Below are 26,940 nucleotides of genomic sequence, written 5' to 3'. Positions count from 1 at the left end.
GCATGCAAGTAAACACAGAGAGTAAGGAACTGATAGTCTTGTACCTGGTCCCATGATAAAATAATTTCTTAAAATAATTTCTTTTTATTCCTCTGTCAGTTACAGAGGTTTTAGGTCTCCATCTCAGTTTTCACTTGCGTAAAATACAGTACTTTTTGCTTCCACACAAACTTGGTTTAACCAGTATTTTATATACTCTGTGTGCTACAGAGTTTTGCTTAAATATGTACATTGAAATACCATGCAGATTATCTAAAAACTTGCTCTCAAGAGTTGCATGAGGTAAAAATAAAGCAGAATTGGCATTTATGAAAATCAAATTACACAGGAGGATTTGTATATCTACCTTATATATCCTCACATAGTTGGTGCTTTATTCTTTATTTCAGCCATTGCAATTCATCTGTTTCCAATTATGAGGCTTAGGAATTACATGTGTCAATTATGTTAAGTTCTGGTGACTTTTTTTCTCATGTCTCTGACACAGCACGAGTTCTCATCCTTTGGCATACAGGCATGGTATTTTGGAGGAAGAGGGAGCATTGTGGTTGTGTAGGGGTAAAGTTCTGTTGCTCTTCTGAAAATCTCCCGATTAGTCAAAATTTTGAGTCTTTGGAAAAATCACCTCTGGAGACTTGTTCATAATACAAGAGTGCCTTCATCAAGAAATCACTGCTATCTCACATGTGTGTAGTAATTTGTACTGCACTGGCATAGTAGTTTGCTTTTTGTCTTGACATGTGTAAAGGTGTGAAGTCCACTCCAGATATGTGAGGATGGCTTTTCCTAGACTGACTTATCTATTTATAGATATATATGCAGTGCAGAGCTGATTAAGAGAGCACAGCAAATGAGCAGGCCTGGTTGAGAGGAGTTTGAATAATGACTGTGCTGCCCTTGCTGAAAGCTGTGTGTTTACAAAAGGGTTAGTAGAGCTATTTTCGTCTTTATAAACTATGTACGTTTATATTAATATTTTTCTGAAGTTTTTCTTGATTAAAATGTTCATTGCTGCAATAAGAAATGCAGTCACTTGTAAGAGCTTGCATTTGAGAACTTTTTTCAACTGACATTTTTACTGCATAACTTCATTTTTAAAGGCTTCATACAGTTTCAGGTAGATTGTCTTCAGAACTAAAAATTTAAAACAAAAGGAAAAACTTGCTGCAGTGCAGAGAAAATGGACACCAAAGCATGCAAAATTGTGCCAATTCTTTTTCTTCAGATGTTTAAGCAGGTCTTGCTACTATATTGTCCATGGCTCTGTGGAAGTGAGTGTGGCTTGTACTTTGTCCCTAGGCCCTATGGAATGGTTTTAATTTTACAATCCATATGCGTTTATGCACATAGACAGGAACAAAACTCTGCTTTCCACAAAGCATGGTTGAAGTGAAATTGATTAATCAAGTGGTTTTTACATTGCAGCTTATGTAAACACAAACTTTTGCTGAAGACTAGGTTTTCAGTTAAGCATTGTGCTTTGATATTCGAATTTCATTTTGAGATTCTGCCCCTGGTCTCATATATTGACTCCAAGACCAGATCAGTTTGTTTTTCTGAAATGATAAGTTTAGAATTTCGTGTTATCCACACCTTCCAAGTTTATCATATATGAAATAGAGGAGGCTTATTCTGTTTGTCAGTGTAAGACGGAGAAACTCACCAAGGAAAAGCTAGGGAATCCACCCAGTGGTGATGGGTCATAAATTAAGAATTTGTAGTTCCTTCACAGTAGTTTGAAATACACATATATGCACATCTATCTGATATGTGTATAAATGCAGTGACTTTAGTAAGCATGTGAAGTTGTTCATGTTGTTCATGTGCAAACAGCAGATGTGACATTAAAGTATAGGGTTTTTTCCTCCATTTGGAAATGGAACTGGTTTTGTAAACTTAGTTTACAACTTAACATGATTTCACCAAAGGCTGAAAGTATCTGGTAAACTTACAATTCTGACACTAACTTCTCCGCTGCTACTGTACACACTTTCAAATAAGATGGTTCAACTTTTCCAGTGGTAGGAACTGAATGGCCACTTAGGAATGTCTATCCTGGGCTGTGTAAAACCAGCAGTAGCTTGTGGGTCTAAACAACCACTCATACGTATGTGAAGAGGAGGTTTTGACATCTCATACACTTCTAAAAGCTGTTGTTATCTTTCCACAAAATTGAGGGTGCCAGGCATTACAAAATTGTGGAAGGGCCAAATTCAGCCTGGGATCACCAGTTTGCCCTGTTTGCACATATAATTGATGGTTGTCTTGCTTCAAGAGAAAACACATTTGGATTTTAAACATTAAAGTATACAAAAATTAAAAATTGTATTTCAGAAATGGCTTATTTTTTTAAGAGCTTCCTTAGCAACATTTTGCCATAGTAGGAAGGAGCTAAACATACAAAGTGTCCTGAACTTGCTTTTCACTGATAGCTTCCAGTCGAGTGGAAGCTGGCAAATTATGTCCCAGTTTTCAAGAAGGGTAAGAAGGAGGACTCTGGCAATTACAGGCCTGTCGGTCTCAGTTCAGTGCTTGGTAAAAATATGGAGAAGGTTATTCCAGGAGTTACTGAAAAACACTTGAGAGACAATGCAGTCGTTGGTCATAGCCAGCACAGGAGTTTTGGGGATTTTAGCAAAGCTTTTGATACTGTCTGTCACAATATCCTTCTGGATAAAGTGTCCAGCATAGAGCTAGGCAAGTCCGTAATATGTTGGGTGAGCAATTGGCTGATGGGTCAGGCTCAAAGAGTTATGGTAAATGGAGTTACATTAGGCTGGTGGCCAGTCACCAGTGGGGTTTCCCATGGTTCAATTTTAGGGCCAATGCTCTTTAATGTTTTTATAAATAATCTGGACAGAGGAATCGAACTCACATTAAGTAAGTTTGCTGATGATACTAAACTAGGAGGAGCTGTGGACTCCCTTGAAGTGTTGAGAGGCCTTACAGAGAGATCTGGATAGACTAGAGAGCTAGGCAATCACCAACCGTATGAAATTTAGCAAAAGCAAGTTCAGGATTCTCCACCTGGGACAGGGTGATCCTGGTTATACATACAAACTGGGGGATGAAAGGCTGGAGAGAAGTCCTGCGGAAAGAGATCTGGGGGCTTGGGTGGATGGCAAGTTGAATTGAGTCAACAGTGTGTCCTGGCAGCCAAAAGGGCCAACCATGTCCCGGGGTGCATCAAGCCCAGCACGGCTGGCTGTTCGAGGGAGGTGATTGTCCCACTCTACACCGCACTGGCGCGGCCCCACCTCGAGCCCCGTGTGCCGTTTTGGGCGCCTCAGTGTAAGAAGGACATCAAACCGTTCGAGTGTGCCCAGAGGAGGGCAACCAAGGTGGTGAAAGGCCTCGAGGGCAAGACTCAAGCGCCCGAGGTCACTTGCCTGGCTCGGCTTGGAGAAGAGAAGGCTGAGGGGTGCCCTGATGGCCGCCCGCACCTTCCTCGCCGGTTGGGGGGGTGGCGGGCAGCGGAGGGGGAGGTGCTGATCTCCTCTCTCTGGTGACCAGCAACAGGACACGAGGACATGGAATGGAGCTGCCTCAGGGGCGGTTCAGGCTGGACATTCGGAAAAGGTTCTTCGCTGGGAGGGTGGTGGGTCCCTGGAACAGGCTCCCAAGGGAAGAGGTCACGGCACCAAGCCTGTCGGAGTTCAAGGAGCGCCTGGACAACGCTCTTAGTGATATGGTTTAGTGTTAGGTGGTCCTGCGAGGAGCAAGGAGCTGGGGTCGATGATACTGATGGGTCCCTTCCAACTTGAGATGTTCTGTGATTCTAAGAAAAAAAGAATTAAAAATGTTGCCGATTCCCCAGGTAAAAAGGAAGGTAGAGCTGGGCATTTACACTCATTTAAAGAATAGCTGAATTATTGAGGAGGCATCCATGAGTTCTAACTAGAAAAAAAAATTATTTGAGAATCTTCCTACTATTTGATTGACCTGTGTAGGAGGGCTTTCAGATGCAAGTTAAACATTGATTGCTGTGGAGTATTGTTGTGGTTTAACTCCAGCCAGCAGCTAAGCACTATGCAGCCACTCACTCACTCCTCCCTGCCCTGCCGCAAGCCCCCCCTCCCTGCCCCCCGCTCCTGCCGTGAGATGTGGAGGATAATCAAAACCAAGTAGAACTTGTGGTTTGAGATAAGAACAGTTTAATAATCAAAATAAATGGTGCTCAGCCAGTCCCCGAGCAATGATCCACCCTGGCCAACTTGCCCCAGTTTATATGCTGGACATGATGTCACATGGTATGGAATATCCCGCTGGCCAGTTTGGGTCAGCTGCCCTGGCTGTGTCCCCTCCCAGTTTCTTGTGCCCCTCCAGCCTTCTTGCTGGCTGGGCATGAGAAGCTGAAAAATCCTTGACTTTAGACTAAACACTACTTAGCAACAACTGAAAATACCAGTGTGTTATCAACATTATTCTCCTACTAAATCCAAAACACAGAATTATACCAGCTGTTAAGAAGAAAATTAACTATTCTAGCTTAAACTAGGACAAGTATCCAAATAGGTGTGGGGATAGTTGCTTGTTAACTACTCGTGAGTGCAGAAGGGAGCGGAGAAGTAAGATGTCATTTACAACATGTAGGAGCAACGGACTTGAGTCACCAACTGAAGTTTCTGCAGTTTTCCCAATATCCACCTCCCAGTAGCTCCTAAGTCAGTGATACTGATGCTATTTTTATGTCTTTGTTGTGATTTTGAGCTTAGTTCTAGTCTTACTAGCTTTTGAAGAGACTTATGTTGGTTCATAGAATTTTAAATATAAGTGTGGGTCCCTGCCAAGAATATTCATATGCTCTGAAGGCATTGTAAAGCACCATTTCAAGTTGTCTGGACTCACAGAATAATTTAGGTTGAAGAGGACATCTCGAGGTCATCCGTTTCAATCCCCTGCTTTGCGCAAGGCCAACTTAGATCAGGTTGCTCAGGTAGAAGCAGGCTGTGTAGTGAACTAAAAGGTGAATTTCTGAACAGACTGAAATTTCAGGGCTTAAGGCAAACAGAAGGCTAGAGCACTATAAAGTAACATGTTCAAACTCTAGAGCTACTTGATTTTTTTTATCGGATTGGTCTATGAAACAAGTTGCTTCTCTGGTCTTTTTTATTTAAGAGGAAAAACAGAGTGTTAAAAATATTTTTTAGTTGTTTATGTCCTGTCTTTACTATTTTTAAATCTACACATTTTCAACTCCAACAAAACAATAACATTTCCCCCAATGTGGAGAATATAACTGCTATGGGAGTGTAAGTCCCTTAGTTTTTATCTTCAGAAATAATAAAATTTAATACTGCTTTGTCCACTAACCTTTTGCTTTAGACTTTTAACCATACACAAAAGTCAGAAAGGAATATAGGGCCTTCTTCAGTAGCAGCAACATTGTGATATGAGCAGACTATGGTGACAAGTGTATGAAAAAGTGATGGTCTGCGTGGTTATCCAGACAAATACAGGACTGTATCATGACTCTTTGGAGCCCTGAGGCTAAGAACCTTATTCTTATCTGCAAAAGATGCTGTCTTCCTTTCTGAATTTTTGAGAGGAGAAGGGAAGTGTCATACACTTTGGTGTGTATTCCAGAAAATATAATAAATACATATATTTGTATTTACTTATACTTTATGTGTTGTAGTTTGGCCTGGTCTTTATAAGCCTTTCATAAGTTTTTATGAAAATTGTACTAAAACATACAAAGTTTGTTACTTCATACATAAATACAAAGTAAAATTCACTTAAAATTTTCTGTAACCCAAAGTGCATAGATAATCTGTACAGCTGAGTCAAACTTTGCGTTGTTTAGAATAGATTCTGTAACTTTAAAAATGAAAATACATTTAAGACTTAAAATTTGCTCTCTTGTGTTACTTACCTCTGTTAGACTGTGGTTCATTGTTTATGGAAAAGTGGCTGTTAGTGAGATCTAAGAGGGCAGCAAAAACAGTTAAAACTAACTGTCATGCATATAGGATCTGCTGAGGTGTTGCTTCAGAGAGGCTTTAATTGCTTGACTGCTTTAATTTAATTTCAGTTGAGTTTTCACTGGTTTAATGGAGAGTTCTGCTGAGTGTTAGTTCCGATCTAAGTTATTTATTGGAGTGAAGAAGAACTTGAGATACAGATGAGCCTTAACTATTTTATAGCCATGACTAATCAGCTTTTTAGAAACCATCCTGTTTTCCTAGTGATTTACTCTTCCTGCTTTTGCTGTATCATGCAAGACTGCTCTTGAGTCATTTCAGTTCATGCAGGTGACAGTAACTTGAACTGTTGAGATGTTCTTTACCAGAAGTCTTCCCCTTTGATCTTAATGAGATGTACCCCACAGGGAGACTGATTACATCTCACTCTTATCTTTACTCAGGGGGAGATGAGATCTCAAGTTTGTTGCCTTCTTACCCCATTTGGAAATGACATAAAATATACCTCCTTTTACTGTCACAGCTTTCAGAAGTGAATCACATAACATCTGTAATTCATCTAATGTTCTGTATAGAAATAATGATACTGAAATTAGAAGTTGCTGGAATAGTAAATGAAGGAATTCTTGTGTGCAAAGTGCTACATAGTCTCAGGAAAATACCAGTGCTCAGTTTTCTTAAATAGCACAGCATTAACATAGACTTTGAATTATTATTATTTCAAAAGCATATTGACTCTTCATAGAGCTCAATATACGTCATTAAAATCACTGAACCTGTTACTCATTGGATGAAAAGATCGTAGTGGGGTGGTTCTCTAACCTACGCTATGGATGGTTTTCTGAAGACTTGCTTAGATACTTTACTGATTTGAACTGGAGAAGTGATAAGCTTTCATGTAAGCATCCATGATTGCCAACCTAATTGCTGAGGCAAAGAAAAACAACCTCTTTCTCCAGTCAAATTTGTATGTGAAGACTTCATCAACAAGAAACAAAGCAAATTAGCTGTCAGTGCCAGCGTGAAAGTAATTCAAAACTAACAAGTTTTTTTTCTTAGTGCAGTCTAGTTGCCCAAATGCTCATCACTAATGCAATCAAACACATTCGCTGTTTTAGAGAAATACAAAAGGAAATACTTTAATATTTAAGGAGATACTAAGGGAGAAAGGCTTATAGAAATGTGGGCATGATGGGCATGTTCAGTTTTTGCCTGTACATTGGCCTACAGAAGGGGTTTTGTCAAATAGACTGAATCCATTATAACTACCTTGAGTTAAACTTGAGAGAAAATTCTTCAAGGAAGAAACCATCACACCCACACAGTTTGGAACACCTAAATGAATTATTTTTTAGTAATCTATAAGCCCTGCAACTGTTGTTTTCAGTATACTATATGCCTTTAATTTGAAGACTGTTTTCTTAGTCTGAAGAGGCCTTTTTCTGTATCACTCTTTTGGTAATCTAAACTGTCCTGGAGCGTGTTTGTGGGGTTTTTTTAAATGCCTCAGTGATTTGCCTTCCAATTTATCTTCTACAGAATTTGAATTTATTTAAGATAGTGCTCAGTGCAGTCCATTCTCCTTTCAATAATATCTAAAGCTTTATTTAACGTAACTTTCCTTTTATGTAATTTATTCTTGTGCACTGGTTCTTGAAGCTGTTTGTTGCTTTGGTTTGGAGGGTGGGGGTGTTTGTTCCCTCCCCACCCCCCACCCCAACAGTTATCCTGTCTTCAGAATGTAATCACTGCTTTTAGATTTATTCTATTTTTCTGTATTCTAAGCAGCACTGAATATAAGATGTGTGTGGAATCTTAATCCTCCTTCCTTAGAAGTACGGACTCTTACTGGCATAATAATTGCAGGCCTGTGTATCCTCTACTACTGCTTTCTGTCCTGCAGTTAGCTTAGTTAACCTTTTCTGTTTTTCCACAAGTGATCTGTTTTTCACTTCCATATTCCTTCTTAACTTTCTTTTTTCTGCTTGAATGTTCATTCCCATAGTATTTCTTTTATTTCTTTTCATATCTTCTTTTCTGAGGTTGTAAAATTTCTCCCACCAAGCCTTTTGTTTTACTTATGTTCAGACTATTTGTTTTGATGTGAGGAAAATTCTGCTGGGCATTAGTAACTACATTGGAACTTTCCAGTAACTGTTAATGGAAAAGACATATAGTAATGTTACTCTTCTGTTTTTACTCAAGATTTTCTATCATTTACTTTCCTCTTGATCTTCTACCTTTCTGTATATGATTTATATTTATATTAATATTTATATTAATAAGTTATACTGTCTTCCAGGATAGCAATTACATTCTGAACAGATTGCTGGTATCCTCATCTGTTAGTAAAAATGATGTATTATATGTAATGAATTTTTTAGCTGGTTTTAATTATGTAAGAACACTTGATTTACAAATAACTATTTCAAGATCTATACATCTAGCAAAACAAATCAGATATAAGAAAACAAATGTATTCTTCTTTAGGTATGTTAAGAGCAAGTGTAGTTTAAATTTTGAGGGTCTTTTGAAAATCTGTGAAGAAGGTATAGATAAAAATCTTTTTAGAAAGGAAAAAATGTCTTGTAAAACTTTTAGGTCCCAGGTGAAACTTACTGGCTTGAATTAAAGCATTCAGAATCTTCGAAGTTAAAGACTGGAGATAGCAAGGTATTTATCTGAATTTTGCATTGCGCAGTATAGTTCAGTGGGAATTCACAGGGAGAAAAAGAGTCTAGAGTGGAATATTGGAATCTCTTTCGTGATCCGTTCTGAAATCTTCCCCATTGTGTGACTGGATGCTCTTTCTTGTGCTTTGAGTTAACAGCTGCTGTTGATAGTTGATAAATGTCAACATTTATAATGCAGGATTTTTTTTTTTCTATGTTGTATTTTGTCATTCCTTCTCTCTACCAATCTGAGTTTGAAATATGTCTGCTTTGACTTTGATGGAATTTTGGAGTTGGTCATTTTGATAAGCTGATCTGCAAATACTTTGGGGAAATTTTCAGGTTTTAAAAGAAGTAACAATGTAGTTAAAAAAAAATTGTGCAAAATACCACAGTGTATTTTTTCCATCACTTTGGACAGGCCCCTAGAAGGGAATAGCTGAAATATGTAAGTCATTCATATGCAAATACAATAAAACTTTACGTACAGGATCTGCTGGTTCAAGAAATTGAGAAAACATAGTCTTTTCACATTGGCTTGCTTTGTACATTAGTTGTGTCTCCAGCTCTGCTTGTATTCTGCAGGGGTGCTCTTCCTGTAATGCAAAAACTGAAGCAAGGAAGAGATGCATAGATAATACCCCCTTGTTCATCACTGTATGGTCAAGGGCCTAATTAATTGTATGGACTGAAGAGATTCTTTTCTCCTATTGATAACCTTGAGGAAGGAAGGGACTGGATGGCTGAATGACTTAAGCATATAATCTCTAAATCTGAGTTCTGCTTGGATGATATGTGTCAATATTAAATTGGTAAGATTTGTAGTATGCTAATTACTAGCTTATTTCTAGGAAGTTTGTTGCTACTCTTAAATTTTTACCCTCTTGAAGAATGCCTTTTTGTATTGTTAGCCTGACCAGTAGTTTAATCTGGGAAAACACAAAAATTACTCAGTCTGGAAAGCTTGTAAGCTTTGCATTTTAATAAAAACAGACTTATTGTGCCATAAGTAAGAGGTTCTGTTGTCAAGTATTCTACTGTGTCTTTACAACTGTGTGTTCATTATAACCTGAAAGGGGTTATATAGAAGTATTGGTGGGTAACTCTTTGTATCTGAATGCATCTGTTGACCAGTTCCTCAGCAAGAAGTGATTATATGTCATAACTTGCTAGTATTTGCTGCTGCTGCTGCTGTTTTCCTCCTGTGAACATGCTACACAGCTGACTTGAAAGCAGTCATACTAAATCTGGGATGCCATTATAACTGTTATATTCTGTTCCTTGCTTTTATTCTCCTTACCCGCAATGTCTCTTTCCATGTCTACTCTTCTCCCTGACCTCCATTAGGGGTTCTGGTTCCTTAGCCCAGTTGATACTTATTCATAGCCAGTTCTTCTCTGTCTCCTTTTCCAATTTAGTTTTCCTCAAATCTTGCATATATTGGCCAGCATCAAGTTTTTTGCTTAGAAATCTAGAACATCTGCTCTCCATGCTTTTTCAGACATGCTTATGTGTCATTTCAATTTTGAGTTGGTTGCTGTGTAATAGATTTGGATGGGACAATGGGAGTAGTTCCCATTCATTGTTATTAGATTTTAATCTAATTCCTCCCCCCCTGCCCCTAGTAGTCATTATAATTCAGCTGTAATTACCCAAATGGTGGTAATTTCTCCTATCAAAAAAGGGCTACCAATTTTACTTGGAAATAGGGAAAAATATAGTTTCATAGTTGCTTCAACCCATTTGATGCATATCACATAAAAATGAGTTTTGATGGTTTTGTTTGTTTCTTACTCTGGTAAAATGTTTTATCTGTTAATGTTTCTGTTTGGTTTTTTACATTTAGGGATTATTTAAGTAATAGAGAAGCTGAAAAATTGTTATAAATTATTAAGTTGTGTCAATTTTTTTGGCAGTTCCTTCCATAGTTATGATTTTACTTATATTGGATGTGACTTTTCTTGTATTCTGGTTTAAATTATTTTAACTCTGTTCAGATGCTGGGAGTAGGTAGCTTATTTAGAAGCTTTTCTGCCAAGCAAGTATGGAAAGTTTCTCTGGATTTCTCCATCTGTTTGTGTGTACAAATTTTTTCAGTGTCTGGCAGGTGATTCAGCCGTCATTGGGTCCCATGTGCTCAACAGAAGAAGACTATAACTTACTTCTGCTGAAAGAGGGCAAAGAGAATACAATAATGAAAGTTTTCTTGCTGACATAGTCTTGTACCAGCATCTGCACGAAGTGCATGTTAACAGAACTTTTCAGCTATTTCTTATCTATCTATTGTCTTTACATACTCTGCTTTAGGTAATTTTTCACCATATTGTGTAAGCATCTTAATTTCATTCCTGTGTAGTTAATGTTGGTTTATGTCATAAAAAAGATGAAAAAAAATCTTGCTTTAAGATCGGTTACTTTTTTATAAAAAGGCATAATTTAACACTTCTAAAAATGTGTTTGCTATCACTGATGACCTGGAATTCTGTGCTCTGCCAATAAATTCCATTGCAGTGGTATTTATATGATGATTTTAAAGTATGTTATAGCTTTCCAAGGTAGCCTTTTGGGCAACCTTATATTACAAAAGGTAAACACTACAATGTATTACAAAGATAAGCATTGTAATATAATTACTAGATGTACGACATTAAGCCTGATCTGTACTTTTAGCAGTAATGTATTCTGTTGCATTTTTGTATTTTAAGTGTGATAAGAATAGACGTAGTTATTAAAAATAGACTTAATATATTTATACTACATTAAATGCCAGTAGCATTCAATATTGTGCAAGACAGTATTGCAGTCCAGTAGAAACAGAGGAGATGGGGCAGGCAGAGAAGCTTAGTGGAATTCAACAGGTCAGGACTTCAATGTTTGAATTGGTTTACTCCTTGAATTCCAGCAGATTGTAGTAGAATAGGATTAGAATGGTCAGTGGCTTGCTGAATCAGGACTTAGAGAAATTTTCTGTCCTTGCAGGCTGGGAAATGCAGCTACATAAATACCTTTAATAATCTGTGTAATATAGCAGCATTGTCAATAATTAATTTTATTAGAAATTTTGACTTGGTAATAACACCATAAGAACATTAGAAAAAGGGGGGAAAAAGAGAAAAACTGTTTGTGGGGGAAAAAAACCAATACACCCCACCGTCCCCCCCCTCCCCAAACCCCAGTAATTAAATTAGTTGTTTATTATGGGTCATTTAATTTCTCAGTGGTCAGGAAAATATCCACATTACCTTTCCAAAAGAGCATTCCCATCCTTTTCTAAGTTGCTTTGAATTGCTCTTGGCAAATACAAGAACTTTACAAAATCTGTTTTGCAGATGTGGAATCCACCATTTTAAAAAGTTAAATTTAAACTTGTGTATGTGGAACCTTTTTCATGGAAGTTTTCTTTGAAAAGAAATTTATGACAGATAAAAATATTTATGTGGCTGTGTGTATCATTCAGTATATTAAAATTTGATGTGATGACAGAATGACTTTATATGTTGGAGAGATAGTTTAAAAAGATCCCTATATGACTTTTTTACTAAAGAACAAAGTTTCATTAAACATAGTTTGTTTTCAGATGGAAAAAAGCCTCATTCAGGAAATGTTTTCCTTTTTTCAGTGGAGTTCAAAAATATCTCGGTTATACCTATCAACAGATAAACATTAGTATAATACTTCTGCTAAATGCTGCAACATAGAGTGTGAAATAATGCTATTCTTTCATCCCACACTTACTTAGGCCTAGAGAGATACTCTCACTAAGAGGTTTTTTTGACCAAAACAAGTCTCCTGCAGCTGATCTGATTGATGCAGGAGTAAAATTTTTTGTTTGTTTCAACACAAAAAACATAAGATTGGACCCAGAGTAGGTCAGGAAGTGAAAATGGGACCTCTGTAATAATCTCAGTTATTTTTTTGTTATGTCTGAGGAGGAGGAAGAATCATTAAATGGTACAAAATATTCTGTAAAACAACAGAGGCATGATTAGAAATTGTGCTCTGAGTTGACTGTGGTAAGGTATGGTGACTGAGGGTCAGCAGCAGAAATGTAGAGAAAATACAGAAGCAGCCTTAGTTAGCATTTGTTTGCCATATTGCCAATTTAAAGACGTCTTCCATGAAGGTAAATTGTTTGGCTTTCTGTGCTTCCTTTCTTGTTTATCCCTTTTCCTTCTGGCTAGAGTGCGAGGAGTTAAATATTAAGAAGTATTAGGTGTTGTGAGGGAAAGGGACTGGAAAAAGGCTTCAAGTGAGTTTCAAGTGTGTACAGCAGATGGGGGGAAAGCATCAAAGTGCCTGCTGAAAGAAGAGATGGGATGCTGAGGTAGTTGTTGACAGAGCATGGAGGCTAAAAGGGGAATGTCAGAACAAATTAGGCTATGTCATACTCAGACTGTGTGATGAGGGCCCTTAGAATGGGGTAGTGAAAGTATCTCCTGGAGGTACTTCAGTGATCCCTATGTTTCTAGTCCATCACTGGTCTGAAGGAAAACATAAAACATATATAGTTTATAGATGACTCCTAATGTTTTGGTTGGTGGTGATTCAGTCAGAAATGGTGGGCTGACTGATTCATGTGGTAAGCTGAAATTTTGTCTATAGTATTATGAGATGTGTTTGCAATACGATGTCCATTTTTTAATAAAAATTGGAAATGTTTCCATGAAGAATAAAAATACTTAAAAGATCTGAAGTGAAAGAAGAGATTAAAGAGCTCAGTCTTAGCTCAAGAGTTAAGGGAACTCTGGGAATGGTTGATCAATTTGTAAGTAATACATAGGTGATTTCTTATATAATATTTCTTTTATGTTAGTCAAAAAGTTCTATAGTTAGATCCAATAGCAGGAAGGCACCAGTAACACACATTCAGTGTGGAGATATTAAGAAAACATTGGGGGGGATGTTAAACATACCATAGGCTCTGCAGGCATTTTTAACAGGGCATGTAACTCTTATGTGAGGGAGTGTGGCCAACTGTCTGCAGCAGAAGCAGCAGCTCAGGAAACTTGGATTTTTTTGTCTGACCTGCTGATACTACAGTTGATTTAGGGCTCACATTTTTTTAATCTGTGTTATAAGAGAGAGAACTATACAAGTGTTACTTCTTCCTTTACAGTTGAAAGGTAAAATGAGTAAGAAGGTTTGAATATGCTCTATAGCGTTGTGAATGAGTTGAGGTTTTGACAGGACATTGGGCCCTAAAAAGGGGAGACTGAAGGATTTTTAAAAGTCTTTCTGTGCCAGCAGAAATGAAGAATTAGGATGGTGAAGGATTCTGATTGTTTTTGGAATTGCAGCTGAGATGCTTGTGAGGCACCTTCGATCAAAAGGCAAACAGGGGGAGGCAGGCTTTAAACTTCCCTGCACATAACCATGTCACCAGGTACACCCTCTGAGAAGTGGGTATGCCAAGGCAGTCCTGGGAAACTTGCACTGTAAGAGAGGAAGTAGCTTTCCAGCAGGAAATGGCCATCACAAGAGGAGGAAGAGACCTGGAGGTACAGGTCATTCAAATGGGACTCTGGAAGGATTGAATATTATGAGGGAAGGGAACTGGAAAAAGACTCAAGTTTTGAGTAAATATCAGAATGGGAGAAATTGTCAATGGGCCTGTTTAAAGGTAGGAGACTGAGATGGTTATTGGCAACACATGGAGTGGAAAAGGGGAATCTCAGAATCACATAATGGTTGAGGATGGAAGTGACCTCTGAAGATCCTCTAACCCAACCATCCTGTTCAAAGAAGGGTCACCTAGGCACTTAGCATATGGCCGTGTGCAGACGAGACAGGTTTTGAATAACTCCCAGAAAGGCGACGCCATAACCTTGCTGAGCAACCTGTTCCGTATAGCAGTGTGGATTTATTTAAGTGACCCAGTGAAAAAAAAGAAAGAAAAAAAACCCCAAACCCAAACCAACCATCAGAACGCTTGCATGTCTTACGCTAGAGTTCCAAATAGAGCAATGAAGTGATGCCTTACAGATAAGAGATTTGAAGACTTTTAAAAATGAGACTAATCTTGACTTTATTATGGACAACTGGAGATTCATTTTATGTCAGTTACTGATTTCTCATTACTGTCATTAAATGTGCAATTAAATATAACTTCTATGACCTATTTCCAGCTCATTTTCTTGTCTGTTTTATCCTAGAATTATATATATGTCAGGTCTGTAGACTGTCTGGTCTTTCAGATCTGATGGAAGTTCCTAATGTTATGCCCCAGTGTCTTGTCTTGTTCTGGAGAGATGGCAGCCTTTGTTAAAGTGGTATTTGCTTTGCTAGAGACTAGTGAATTACATGCTGTTGGATCATAGGCAATGTTTGTATAGTCTAAACAAATGAGGTTGTCTTGAGAACTTAGTGATTTTTTTCTTTCTAAATTAATGATCTTCCTTTCTTTGCCAAATCCTGAAACTCTTCTCTGCATTAGATGCCAGAAGAGTTTTGAATTTTTTATCTGGAAGGAACTCAACATATTAAATGGACAGAAAACATTTGTATAAGACAATTAAAAGAGTCCACCTGTATCTCAGTGGTTTAGTTCTCTCTCATTTGGATGTTTTTGTGTATCTAAGAAACATTGAAGATCCAGGCAGATATTCTTTTTCCACTAAAACAAAAAAGGATGTATTTATTTTGCTAATAATGTGGGAAAAACTCAACTTGAAAAAACAATGTTACATAAATGAGTCTTTGTAAAGTTTTACAACAGAATTCTAAGATCTTCAAGATTAGTGGAAGAGAACTACAATAATATTACAATTAATTGTTTAAAAATGCCTTTTTAAAATATAGAAAAATCTGAAGAATAACCAGCCACTTAAAAGCAGGTTTATCAGTTGTTGTTATGTCAGAACAATTAAGACAATCTGTTTAGTTAATGAATCTGTATAAACATTCATGCCTGTTTCCTGAAGTCTTCATTCTTGTTAAGGACTGAATACTTTCATCTTCCTGATTTCCAGTGACAGTGGAGACTATGTAGTACCTGCATAGTAACTTTTGGTCGTTTGTCCACTTGTAAAGAATTTTTATGTATTTACATAAGAGTTTGGGAAGAACTGATTTTGTTTGTTTGTTTATTTTTTTAACCTTCACATGCATGTTAGTGAATATGATGTTTCCTACCTGAAAAGTTGTCACGTTAGTTTCATGACTGCCATACCATATCTTAAGTGCTATTTGCCATTACAACTTTATTTGAATAATATTATATGCCATTTATGCTGAAAAAGGTGTTTGATTATGTCATAAGAAGAATTATTTCATATGTATTAACTTTATCTAAAACAACTCTTTATTTAAACCTTTTTCCAGAACTGTGAGGACGTGGGATGTTAACAATGAAAAAAAGCACAAAAGCGTATTTAAACCACGATCAGTTCAAGGTAAACGGGTGATTCCTACAACGTGCACGTACAGCAGAGATGGTAAACTTATTGCAGCTGGCTGCCAGGATGGCTCCATCCAGATCTGGGATAGGAATATGAGTGTAAGTCAAGTATTTGATTACAATATATGCTACTAATATATCAAGTGCTGAATGTTGAACCTGATAAAATAAATTTTGGTAGCTTTTTACTTATATTTTACACCACCACCACCACCCCCCCCCCCCCCAACAAAAAAAAAACCCTAATTAAATCATAGGCAAAATATAATATTTCTTCTGTATCTCTACAACTGATCATTCAGTGTGCTGCTGTTCAATTCAGAACACTGAGGAAACTCTTGGCAGTCTGTTTTTAAAAAAAAAAAAGAAAATTTGGACACATACATGTATTTAGAATATTATTCATTTAAGATATGATGCTTGTGGAAAAAGCTGTAATTTCTTGTTGGTTCTTAAGTAATTAAAAATGTATACTTCCATATTTTGTTTGAGATACTGAATACATTAAGCAGTAACTCATAAAAGTTCATACTGAAATCAGTTATTCATCCAGATAATAGGCAGAGAAGAGTATCCAGGTGGGTGAGGATAGGGGTAATGCTGCACATTAAATGCCAACTGTTGTTACATTGTCTCATGTGTAAAAATTCACACTGAGGCAAACTTGAACAATTTATGTAAATACAGTGTGGTCAGAAGGGGAACTATTTCAAATTTTTTAAGATTATGAAATATACTCTGTAATTCTTCTGTTCATATTGAACTTAAAATTGAATTTCCAGTAGTTACGAATCTAACTAATCCTGCACTTCTATCTAATCCTGCACTTGGGTCACAACCACCCCATGCAGCGCTACAGGCTTGGGGAAGAGTGGCTGGAAAGCTGCCCAGCAGAGAAAGACCTGGGGGTGCTGGTCACCAGCCGGCTGAACACGAGCCAGCAGTGTGCCCAGGTGGCCAAGAAGGCCATCGGCATCCTGGCCTGCATCAGAAATGGTGTGGCCAGCAGGAGCAGGGAGGTGGTTGTTCCCCTGTACTCGGCACTGGTGAGGCCGCACCTCGAGTCCTGTGTTCAGTTTTGGGCCCCTCACTGCAGGAAAGACATGGCGGTGCTGGAGCGTGTCCAGAGAAGGGCAACCAAGCTGGTGAGGGGCCTGGAGCACAAGTCTTGTGAGGAGCGGCTGAGGGAGCTGGGGCTGTTTAGTCTGGAGAAGAGGAGGCTGAGGGGAGACCTTATCGCTCTCTACAACTACCTGAAAGGAGGTTGTAGTGAGGTGGGGGTCGGTCTCTTCTCCCAAGTAACAAGTGATAGGACAAGAGGAAATGGCCTCAAGTTGCACCAGGGGAAGTTTAGATTGGATATTGGAAAAAATTTCTTTACTGAAGGGGTTGTCAGGCATTGGAACAGGCTGCCCAGGGAAGTGGTTGAGTCACCATCCCTGGAGGGGTTCAGAAAGCATGTAGACAAGGTACTCCAGAACATGGTTTAGTGCGCATGGTTGATGGTTGGATTTGATGATCTTGAAGGTCTTTTCCAACCTAAATGATTCTATGATTCTATAACCGACAAGGAATATGTACAATTCTTGCTACTACTTTATAATTCAAAGGTTAGAGTAATTAGTGCTTCTTGTTGCTTTGTGTAATATAGTTTACAAACCAGTTCAGTTCCAAGAGTTTAGTTTTGCAATGCTGAGTGCAAATTCACCAGGCAAAGCTTTACTGCTTTTAAAATTAATCATCCTAATAATCATCCATATCTCCTTTATGCCCATCTTACCCAAAGAACTGATGCCCAGTCCCTTTCACTTCAGTGGGATAAGTACTTATGGCATGCATAGGAGGAGAAAATGAGATTGGGGTCAATTTTTTTGGAAGCCGAAGTAAGATTACAGAGGAAGTGGGGAGGGAGGGCTGGATCCTTTGAATCAAAATGACATGAATCTTTGAAAGCTGTACAACTCCAATAGGATGGCTTTAGGGAAATAATACTGAACCAATACAAGTTACTTTAGTCTACTCATCTTTCAAAACATTTGATTTTAAAAAGGAAAACAGGCAATTTAGGGAACTTTTCACAAAGATTGAATTAAATTTGATTGCTGGAGGCAAGAGGAAATGTATAGATGTAAAAGGAGAAGAAAGCCTGTTGATCATAATCAAAGTACAGCCTGTATTTTGGGATTGTCATCTATTTTTATTTCTGTTTTTATTTCCACTATAAACCCAGTAAAACTTCCTAATGGCATGAAGCTTGAGAATTCATCCTAAGTGTAAACTTGTTCTAACAGAATAATAAATTTTTCAGAGACTGGCTTTCATCACCTGTGTATGTTGTTTAATTTAACATATACAGTATTGAAATATTAAGCTTTCTGGTGTAGTTTTAACAATAGTGCACTTGGTAGTCTGCTTTTTCATGTGCTTTTCCTTTTGAACTTTTGTGTGTCTATAAGATGACATATTGCAATGCTGATTGAGTGCAGTTTAAGGTGATTATGAATAATTTAAAGATATATCCTGTGCATCATGTGCAATTTCCAACTGGTGACCCCTGTATAACAATGGGGTTATACTATACAAGACTAAAGTGATTTTCTAGTGGAAATGAAGTTGGTAGTGTCCTTGGGTTTGTATTTTCAAAGCCTAAAGAATTTTTGTCTTTGCTTTTGTTGGTGTCATTAAGAAATGTGCAATATTTTTGTGTAAAGAAGCAGTGTGAATTGGTTTTTTAGTGACATTCTTATCTAAAGCTGCTGGTACCCTCTGGAAATCTCCGTGTATAGTTAAAATCAGGCATTTCGAAAGGCATCTTGATTAAGAAAAGAAAAAGCTTTCATCTTACATTTGGGGGGGGAGGGAGGGATAATGAAAAAAAATTTAGAAAGGAACATGTGTTCAAAGTAGGATTTAGAAGGAGGAGGATGGGACTGATGCCTGCACTGGGATGATGAAAGCACTTACTGGCCTGACAGGATGCAGAGAGGCTTGCAAAGACAAACAAGAAAATGTTAAGTCATGACAAAGTGAACATGCAAAAATGCAGTTTTGGGGGTATGAACTATATGAGAGACAGGAAAACAGGTAAAGCTGTGGAGAATCAAGACGTGAGGGTTAAGCTGCTTGAAGAAATATATAGTAGAAATACTAACTTCTGATTTTTGAAGAAGAATCTTTTTAATTCCTCTCCAGCAGGTATCACTTGACTTTGTTGAAACAAGCGTAGAACTGTATACACAGATTTTGCTGTACTACAGTACAGCTCTGTTTCAAGTCAAAATTAAGACAGCATTTGTGTTTAACTTGAGAAGGCTCTATTGAATCTGGAATAAAAATCACTAGTGTTTGAAAGCAGAAAATAGTTGCTATAGTTCCTTGTACTTGATCAGTTAAGAATGATTCTGGCATCATTGTTTTAGATAGGGATTTGGCACATACACAGCAGGAAGGACAGATTCAGGAAGGTGTTTAAAGTTAACTGTAACTTAGTTGACCGTAGTGCCATGCCAGAGCTGATCTGATAAAGGCCTGTTTTGACTGTCTGAATTCATTTTTGCATTTAAGCAAAAATATAAATGACATTTCAACCCTGCTGTTGAATGCCCATACCACTGTTCCTGCGTATGAGAGTACCAGCAAAAACTAAATCCAGGAAGGTGTTCCTACGAGATATTATGGCTTACACTATGTACTATCCATAGTGCCTGTTATCCAGGTGTCTGTAAAGGTTTTTAGACACATTTATTTTTGACAGGAGTAAAAACTCCTGTCAAACACAGAGCCCACTTCAGAGAGATGGAAGTTTCTCTTTGCTTCAGTGAAAATGTAAAGCCCTTGCTTTCCCATAGGAGAAGGGTCATGAAAACAGCAGTACCAAGGGCAGAAGTGGATACCCTGATAGGAAGGAGGGTCTGATAATGCCCCTTCCTAGAGTAAAAGGGGCACTCATTAGAGGCAGGCACACTGCAGCAGTGCTGGTAGGAAGCCAGTCTTCCTCTGGGTGTTCACAAAGACCGTACCACTTTACGAGGTGGCAGAAGCTCCCTGATGAAGCTCCCAGAAATCGTCTTTGCCACTGTAGCCATAGTTTCTGACTGCTCCACATGTGACTTGCTAACTTTACACCTGACTACATGAATCCTACTGATGTGTCTATCAAAGGGCAAACAAGTTAAAAGTCAAACTTGTGTGTTGGTGTCCCCATCACCACTGTGGCATCACTTGCCTTTGCTGCTCAGTAGTGTAGAACTTGGTGCAGAATGGTGTGATTAAATAATTCTTTGAATATTTTTTTTATTTATTTATAGAAACAAGATCTTTTCTATCCCATGTTTTATCATCCCTGCTGAAGTCAAAGTAGGTGTTTCTTGTAAGTCATCATCATGAGTTAGTTGTTTTTCCCAAGCCACTTAGAGCTGCGTCAGTATCTGCTTTTTTTTCATTAAGTTGTTGTGCCTAGGAAGTGATTTTGATTGTGATCAATTTCCTTCTTTAGTTCTGACTGGTAATGCATACCTTAAGTGTTTCATTCAGTTTTCTGCTTCCACTTTTTTTTTGGTGAAATTCCAAATCACCCAGCTGTATATAGTGAGAGTAAAAACACTTTTGGAACTTTTGGAGGAAGACTTTTTTGGTCTTCATGACACTGACATTGGTAACTTGCTAATGCTGAAGTTAGCCAAACGCATTCTGGCTCTGCCTTGCCTTTCTCCAAACTTCCTCAGCATGATCATGATCCATTATAATCACCTGCCTCAGAGGATTTTTTCATTTTGTCATGAATCTGTTATTTTCTCATGTATGTTATTTTGTCAGTCCATGGTTTTTCTTTAAGGTTCATGTACATGTGCATTTACAGTGCACATTAGCAGAATGATCTGTCAGTGTCTTTGAAATATTATGAACACTGTCAACTTGGCTTAAAATAACAGCTTCAAAGGACGTAAAAAATAACTTCCTTCAAACTTCCAATGAACAGTGGAAACAATAGTGTGAAATAGTCAATCATAACATTAGGACCCTCTCAATTTAAATGTTCTGAGATGTGGAGAAGGGTCTGGCAAATATGGAGAGTTGGAGAGTGTTAGTGGTCAAAATAAGTAAGATAGGACCTTGAAAATTACTGATTCACAGGGCAGTGCAGTAAAAATGCTAGATTTACCTGCAGTTCAAATAGGTTCAACTTCCTTATCTTGCCTGTGCCTGCCCATTCAGAGGTTTTTGCAAGACCAGTGGTAATACATATTGCTGAACACCCTGATCCGTGAAGCCAGTCCTTAGTATCAAGAATGAAATGTGTCTTTCAATCAGCGAACCTCTGTGTGCCCAGTTTTCCTGTGTAGAAGTGGGATTATCTCATTCACAGAGATACGGAAACACTGAAGTCATTTAGGTAAAGATTTAGTACACTTGGTGGGGACGTTAAAAATGTATTGTGAGTTAAAGTTGATAAAAATCTCTTCAATAAACAAAAAAGCTCCCCTCATTTTCCACACTAAACAGGAAAGGATTGAGGTGTTTTTCATTGATTACAAATAGGATTTATTAGCATGAAAAAGTTAAACTTCTTAGTTGGCCTTTCTTAGTCTTTGAAACCACCTGATGAGGCTACCTTTTATGTGAATTTTCCCTCCAACTTTTCCTGGGTGCATTCAGCCCAGGACTGCGTAAACAACTTTTCTGAATATGGCAGCCTGAGTCATGTTTAGCAGTTTCACACATCACATATTTTATGGTATATCATTGCAACTGTGATAGAAAAATATTGATAAGGATGTTGGGGAGGCAGAGTTTGTAAGAAGTGGTGATGTCTTTTAAATGTCTTTAAGAAAACAGCTTGTACACCCAAAATCTTGTTTGTTTTTTTCTAGCTGTATTAAATTGGGTCTGTCTAGAAATATTGAGTAATTCTTATAAGCTTTTAGCTATCTAATGGCTGCATTGCAAGTAGTAAAGAGTGAGCTTTGACAGATATATCTGTAACAGGTTTATCTTTTTATGTAGTGTAAATCTGAACAGGAAAGATGCGATGTTTTATGATTTTCAACATAATTTAATTCTCATTAAACACAAGTTGATTCAGTGCTCAGGGAGATTTTTATAGCTAGTGATTAACTTCGATTTTTTTACTTTGTTTCATAAAAGACCTAGTGGCATGTTTAACTCCATTCTTCAGCTATTTCATGCTCAAAAGTGAGCATCTACTACAGTGCTGAACTACTGCTTTGCTAGTGTTTTCTTTTTTCCTAGTTTTAAAACCTTACTTTGATTTTAAATTGCTAGAATAATTCATGTATTTTGATCAGTTTTAAATTACTTAGCTAAAGCTCAGAGTGATTTTGCAGAACTTATAATGCACAATAATAATGAAATCCAACACTATACTAATATACTGCCCACATGAATATCCCCAAAAGTGGTGTGATCAAGTGGTAATCCCGATAACCTGTTTTCCACATGCCCTTAAGCCACCCTATCGTCAAAATATAAGGAGAAGAAAAGTGGAATGTTGCAGTATGCACTGAAGTTAAGCAGATCTAAGCTCTGTACATTTTAATTACAAATACTCACGTTAAAAGTATTTTCCAAATAATTGCATGATTTATAGATGTAAGATAAATACATTTCTATATTTAGTGCTTGTTTGCTTTGAAAGGGTTTTTGTAAGCTTTAGTTTTGTGGCATGCAGTATGAAGTTTTAAGGTAGTTTTCAGAGATGAAAAGTTTTACAAGTATTGGACCTATTTTTAAGAAATACTGTACAACTAAGGACACAGATTTAGATAATGCAAAAAGATCATGTAAGATACTTCCCCCTACTCCCCTCCCCTCCCCTGCCCTTCTAAATACTGTGACCCTTTTGTTTTGGAATGGGAATCCAAGCCCAGATCTTATTTGGAAATTTTTTGGTAAACTTTATTTTGCTGTTCTTGATGGATTTTACAGCTGATGCTGCCAAGACAGAGTAATGAAAACTAGTAGTAAGATCTGAGACTTGCTGTAAATATTTTCTTCATTAATTGGAAGGTCCTTTGAGGGGATTTATACCCATGCTTTGGGAAGACAAGATTGTTGGATCTTTGCACAGTTACAGGATGTTTTTTGCATATGCTGACAAGCAAAAGACATAGCTCTCAAGAATAAATTCTTGAAATGTATGTCTTATGTCTGTCTACTAGAAAGCTTTACTAGTGTGCATATGCCTTTGTAGATACAGTTTCTACCAGGCAATGATCATAGTGTGTCTCTGGCATCTGGTCTATCACAGCATGCCAGGATTATGCTCTTTTCACACCAGCTAGATTTTATTCATTCTTTTGGCCATGGAATATTCACTTGTCTATTTGGATATTTTGTTTTGGTTTTGCTTATATAGAATTTGGGGGTTATATTGGTATCTTCACAGCATTAAAATTATTCCAGTGAAATGTCAAAATTTAATAGAAACAACTTACAATGACTATTCTTAAATTTGCTGAATATCATTACTACAGCTAAACAGCAGGCAAAACTTCCAATTTCTCCCAAGTATGTAACATGCTTCCTGCTTTGAAGAGGGCAGTCTGCCTACATCTGGAAATTTCTTGTGTAAATACAAGATGAAGGATATCCAAATATACTGTATTCCCTTTTCAAACTTAAGGTAAGTTTTCCATATCCATAATATCCCACCCTTTCGTTCCATATGTGTATGTGCCAGACCTCTGCTCCAGAAACTGGAAATCACACACAAGCTTGCCAGCAGCAAATATTAACAGATTCATATATTATTCTTTTTTGTATACGTCTAGTTTAGTGAGTACATCACTATCTATAGCCTGAAGCTAGCTGCAGTAAAGAATCTGACAATCATATGCTAAGATAAAATGTGCCCTGCTGTATTTCTAAGTGCATTTCTCTCTTATGTAATAAACAGTTTATAGTTAAGAACTATCTAAATGTTTGCACTATCTAATATAGTGATGAAAGGCAATTCTAAATCTCGAAGTCTGTCACACCCCAATGAAAATAGCATAAAGGATTTTACTTTGGTTTCATGTATGGTTAAAGGACAAAAAGCTTATCCCACAAGGGTTGTATCTCTTTCTTTGATTTACTATTTAAAAAAATAACAGTAGAGCTTACAGAAATAATTTTAAAATGACAATTTGAGAAGAAAACAGTAGGCATTATAGCAACATGATTGGCTTTATTAATATTGTAGTGTTATTAATATTAATGTAACATGAATAATGTTACAGAAATAGATAAAATAATGAAAAATAATGAAACAGCCTTCTTGAGCTAGCTCTGTTATTTTGGAGAAGATTTTCCTTTTATGCAGAGGCAAAAAGTTAAAAGTAGAGATACTACGTTTTGTTCTAAGAAGAAGTGAGGTCCGGAGTGGTCTGGCTTATCAGAAAAATGGCTTTGGTCTAGAGCCTGATAGGATTTGTAAATTACAGAAACAATTTTGTGCTTGATGTGTGTATTAGGAAGCTAGTTTTGTGTCCAAATGTTTCTCATTGTGGTTCATAGTATGTCACTATTTCTTGAAGCCAGTGAGGAGATGAACAGCAGGTTTATACTGTGAATTTCCTAAAAGCAATGAAAAGTATATTTCTGTACAACTCTTGGTCATTAAGTTTGTTTTATTAGACAAGCCTAAAACTCCTATTTTTTAAAATACTTAGGAAAGGAAAGCTGGTACAGCTTGATCAAGTGGATTTATGTAAGAACAAAGAAGGTAGAAGTAATGACTTCTGATCTGTGGAACATTATGAGTGAATATTAGGTACTTTCTGTCTGCATATGCATATGCTCTCTCTCTTGGGTTAATTTATGGGCCCTTTGCCCCCTTCCACCTTCATATTTGGATATATCTCTTGCAGGCTTCATTTTCTCATCAATTCATAACTTTTAGAAAGCTTCCTATTTTGGGATATTCATAAAGAATAATGTGAAGTGAATTTTAGAAAATAGTGTACTAGGAGCTAGCTGGGTTGGGGTTTTAGGTTTGGGTTTTCTTAATAGAAAGTTTTGAAATATATATTTCCCTCCTCAATTCTTCTCATTACTATAGTAGAGTGAACTTTTATTTTACCTCTTTTTTTTTCCTGGTCTCATTTTAAATATTACCAAATTTCTAACTTTTCCAGAGTGTAGAAGATTGGTAACAAATTCTTCCCATTTAAGAGTTGTGGGATATTCATGTATTCCTGTGTCACTGACCACTATCAGAAAGTGGATACTGGCCTAGGAAACCAATAGTTTAACGTTGTGCGGTGCTTTTGTGTAACCTTTTTCCTAACTGTTTAATTTAGAAAAAATAAACTTACCAAAGAGAAACAGACAGAAAAGTATTTAAATTTTTTTTTTTAGTTTAATTGAATAAGAGTGGTTTATTTTGAAATATTCTCAGTTTTATGACATTAAGAAATATACTCATATTTTTAATACAAAAATATTCCCCATGAATCAGTTAAAAATTGACAAGCTAAAAAAAATAAGATAAATTATAATGAAGCATAGCTTTTGTATGTAACATACACTTGACATACACTTGACTCAGAGGAAGTCTGATAAAAAAAAAAACTATTTCTACATAGAGAACGATTGTTTCATGGCTGCATCCATGAAAAGATACACTTCTGTGAGGATACAATTTTAAATGTGCTTAAATAGTTGGCCGTAGTACAGTACTGACTGCGCTCCATTTCTAAAGAACATCTCATAAGAGTTAACTTTAATTTTAAAGAGTTTGCATGGCATTTGTAGAAAATTCATAGTAAGATTATAAATCAAAGAAGTTATTTTTGTGTCCATGATTATCACTGAGAAGATAAACTACAGAACTACACTATCTCTTGGCAGCAGGTACAGAACTAAACCAATCATATGAAATGAAAAGTATTTGTAATAATATTATATTCTTTGTAAGACAGCCTTCAGTGGGCAAGTTTCTTTCAATGCTAGGTATAAATCTCATAATTAAAACCTACTTGAATATATGTGAGGCTTTCTTTACAAATAAGTAAAACTTCTTCCAGTGCAAAATGTTTTAAAAGAAAGGGGTTTTTTTGTGATCTCCCTGTTCCCTAAAATTTGTTTTCAACAGATGTTAGTGCTAAACAGTTAGCAGAGAGGGTGGTGAAATAGGTGGAGCATTGTCCAGCTGTGTTTTATTTAATGTATGAGTGCAGTGATACTACACAGACTGAAATCGGATACATCCATGGAACAGCTGCCTTCCTTGAACCAACTTCTAAATTTCTCATGAGATAGAGAACTAGATTTGGAGTTGGATATGACTACCTATATATTTCACACGTTATGCATAAATACATATACAGTGTCTCTGTGTGTCTAAGTATGCCGACAAACTTACAATGAAATTCTAGTTTAATAGAATTTCTGAATGTGTATAATCATTCTAAGAGCTAGTAATTTAAACAAGGTACTCTTTGATAATTCAATGTATGTAATTTTCATTCAGATGAAACAATATGTAGGGGATTAAAAATTGCCTTTCTGGTTACTATTTCACTTTTTACCATGTATATGTATCACTTCCAGATTTGGCTTATGACAGTTTTGTGCTCAAAGCAGTCACCTGTCATCAGTGCTAAAACTTAATTTATATTTAATTTTCAGTTTAATGCATTTTATTAACGTTGGGATAGGATGGCCAAATTAGAAAGTACTGTGCTAGTTCACATACAAAGAGTGAAATATTCTGAAAAAATCCAATTTGCTGTATAATCATGGACTGTGTTTTTTATGGACACTAAGAGCTCCTGATGAATGAAGCTGCTGTGATCAGCACATACACTGGTAAGAGCAGATAAATGGCACTGTATCCTAGCTCCCTAGTCTTGTTTCATTGTCCTCACCAGTGTGCAGGTCTGTGGTCTTGTTTGGAGACCAGATTGAGCCCGAGACCTAAGCAAACTTCACCTTGTTGAGGTCA

General features: G+C 37.0%; 1 protein-coding gene across 1 annotated transcript in view; it reads left to right on the top strand.

Annotated features, from left to right (window-relative positions):
* WDR70 (WD repeat domain 70) overlaps positions 1-26,940 on the top strand; it is a 142,740-nt gene that overhangs the window by 66,995 nt on the left and 48,805 nt on the right. The window contains exon 10 of the mRNA XM_010585826.1: positions 15,917-16,091. Within this exon, the coding sequence (XP_010584128.1) occupies positions 15,917-16,091 (175 nt within the window). The remainder of the gene's footprint in view (positions 1-15,916; positions 16,092-26,940) is intronic.

This window comes from Haliaeetus leucocephalus, unplaced genomic scaffold (assembly GCF_000737465.1).
Source record: "Haliaeetus leucocephalus isolate CR32 unplaced genomic scaffold, Haliaeetus_leucocephalus-4.0 Scaffold120, whole genome shotgun sequence".
In the NCBI taxonomy this organism is placed as follows: Eukaryota; Metazoa; Chordata; class Aves; order Accipitriformes; family Accipitridae; genus Haliaeetus; species Haliaeetus leucocephalus.
This window is presented reverse-complemented; position numbering and strand designations above follow the sequence as displayed.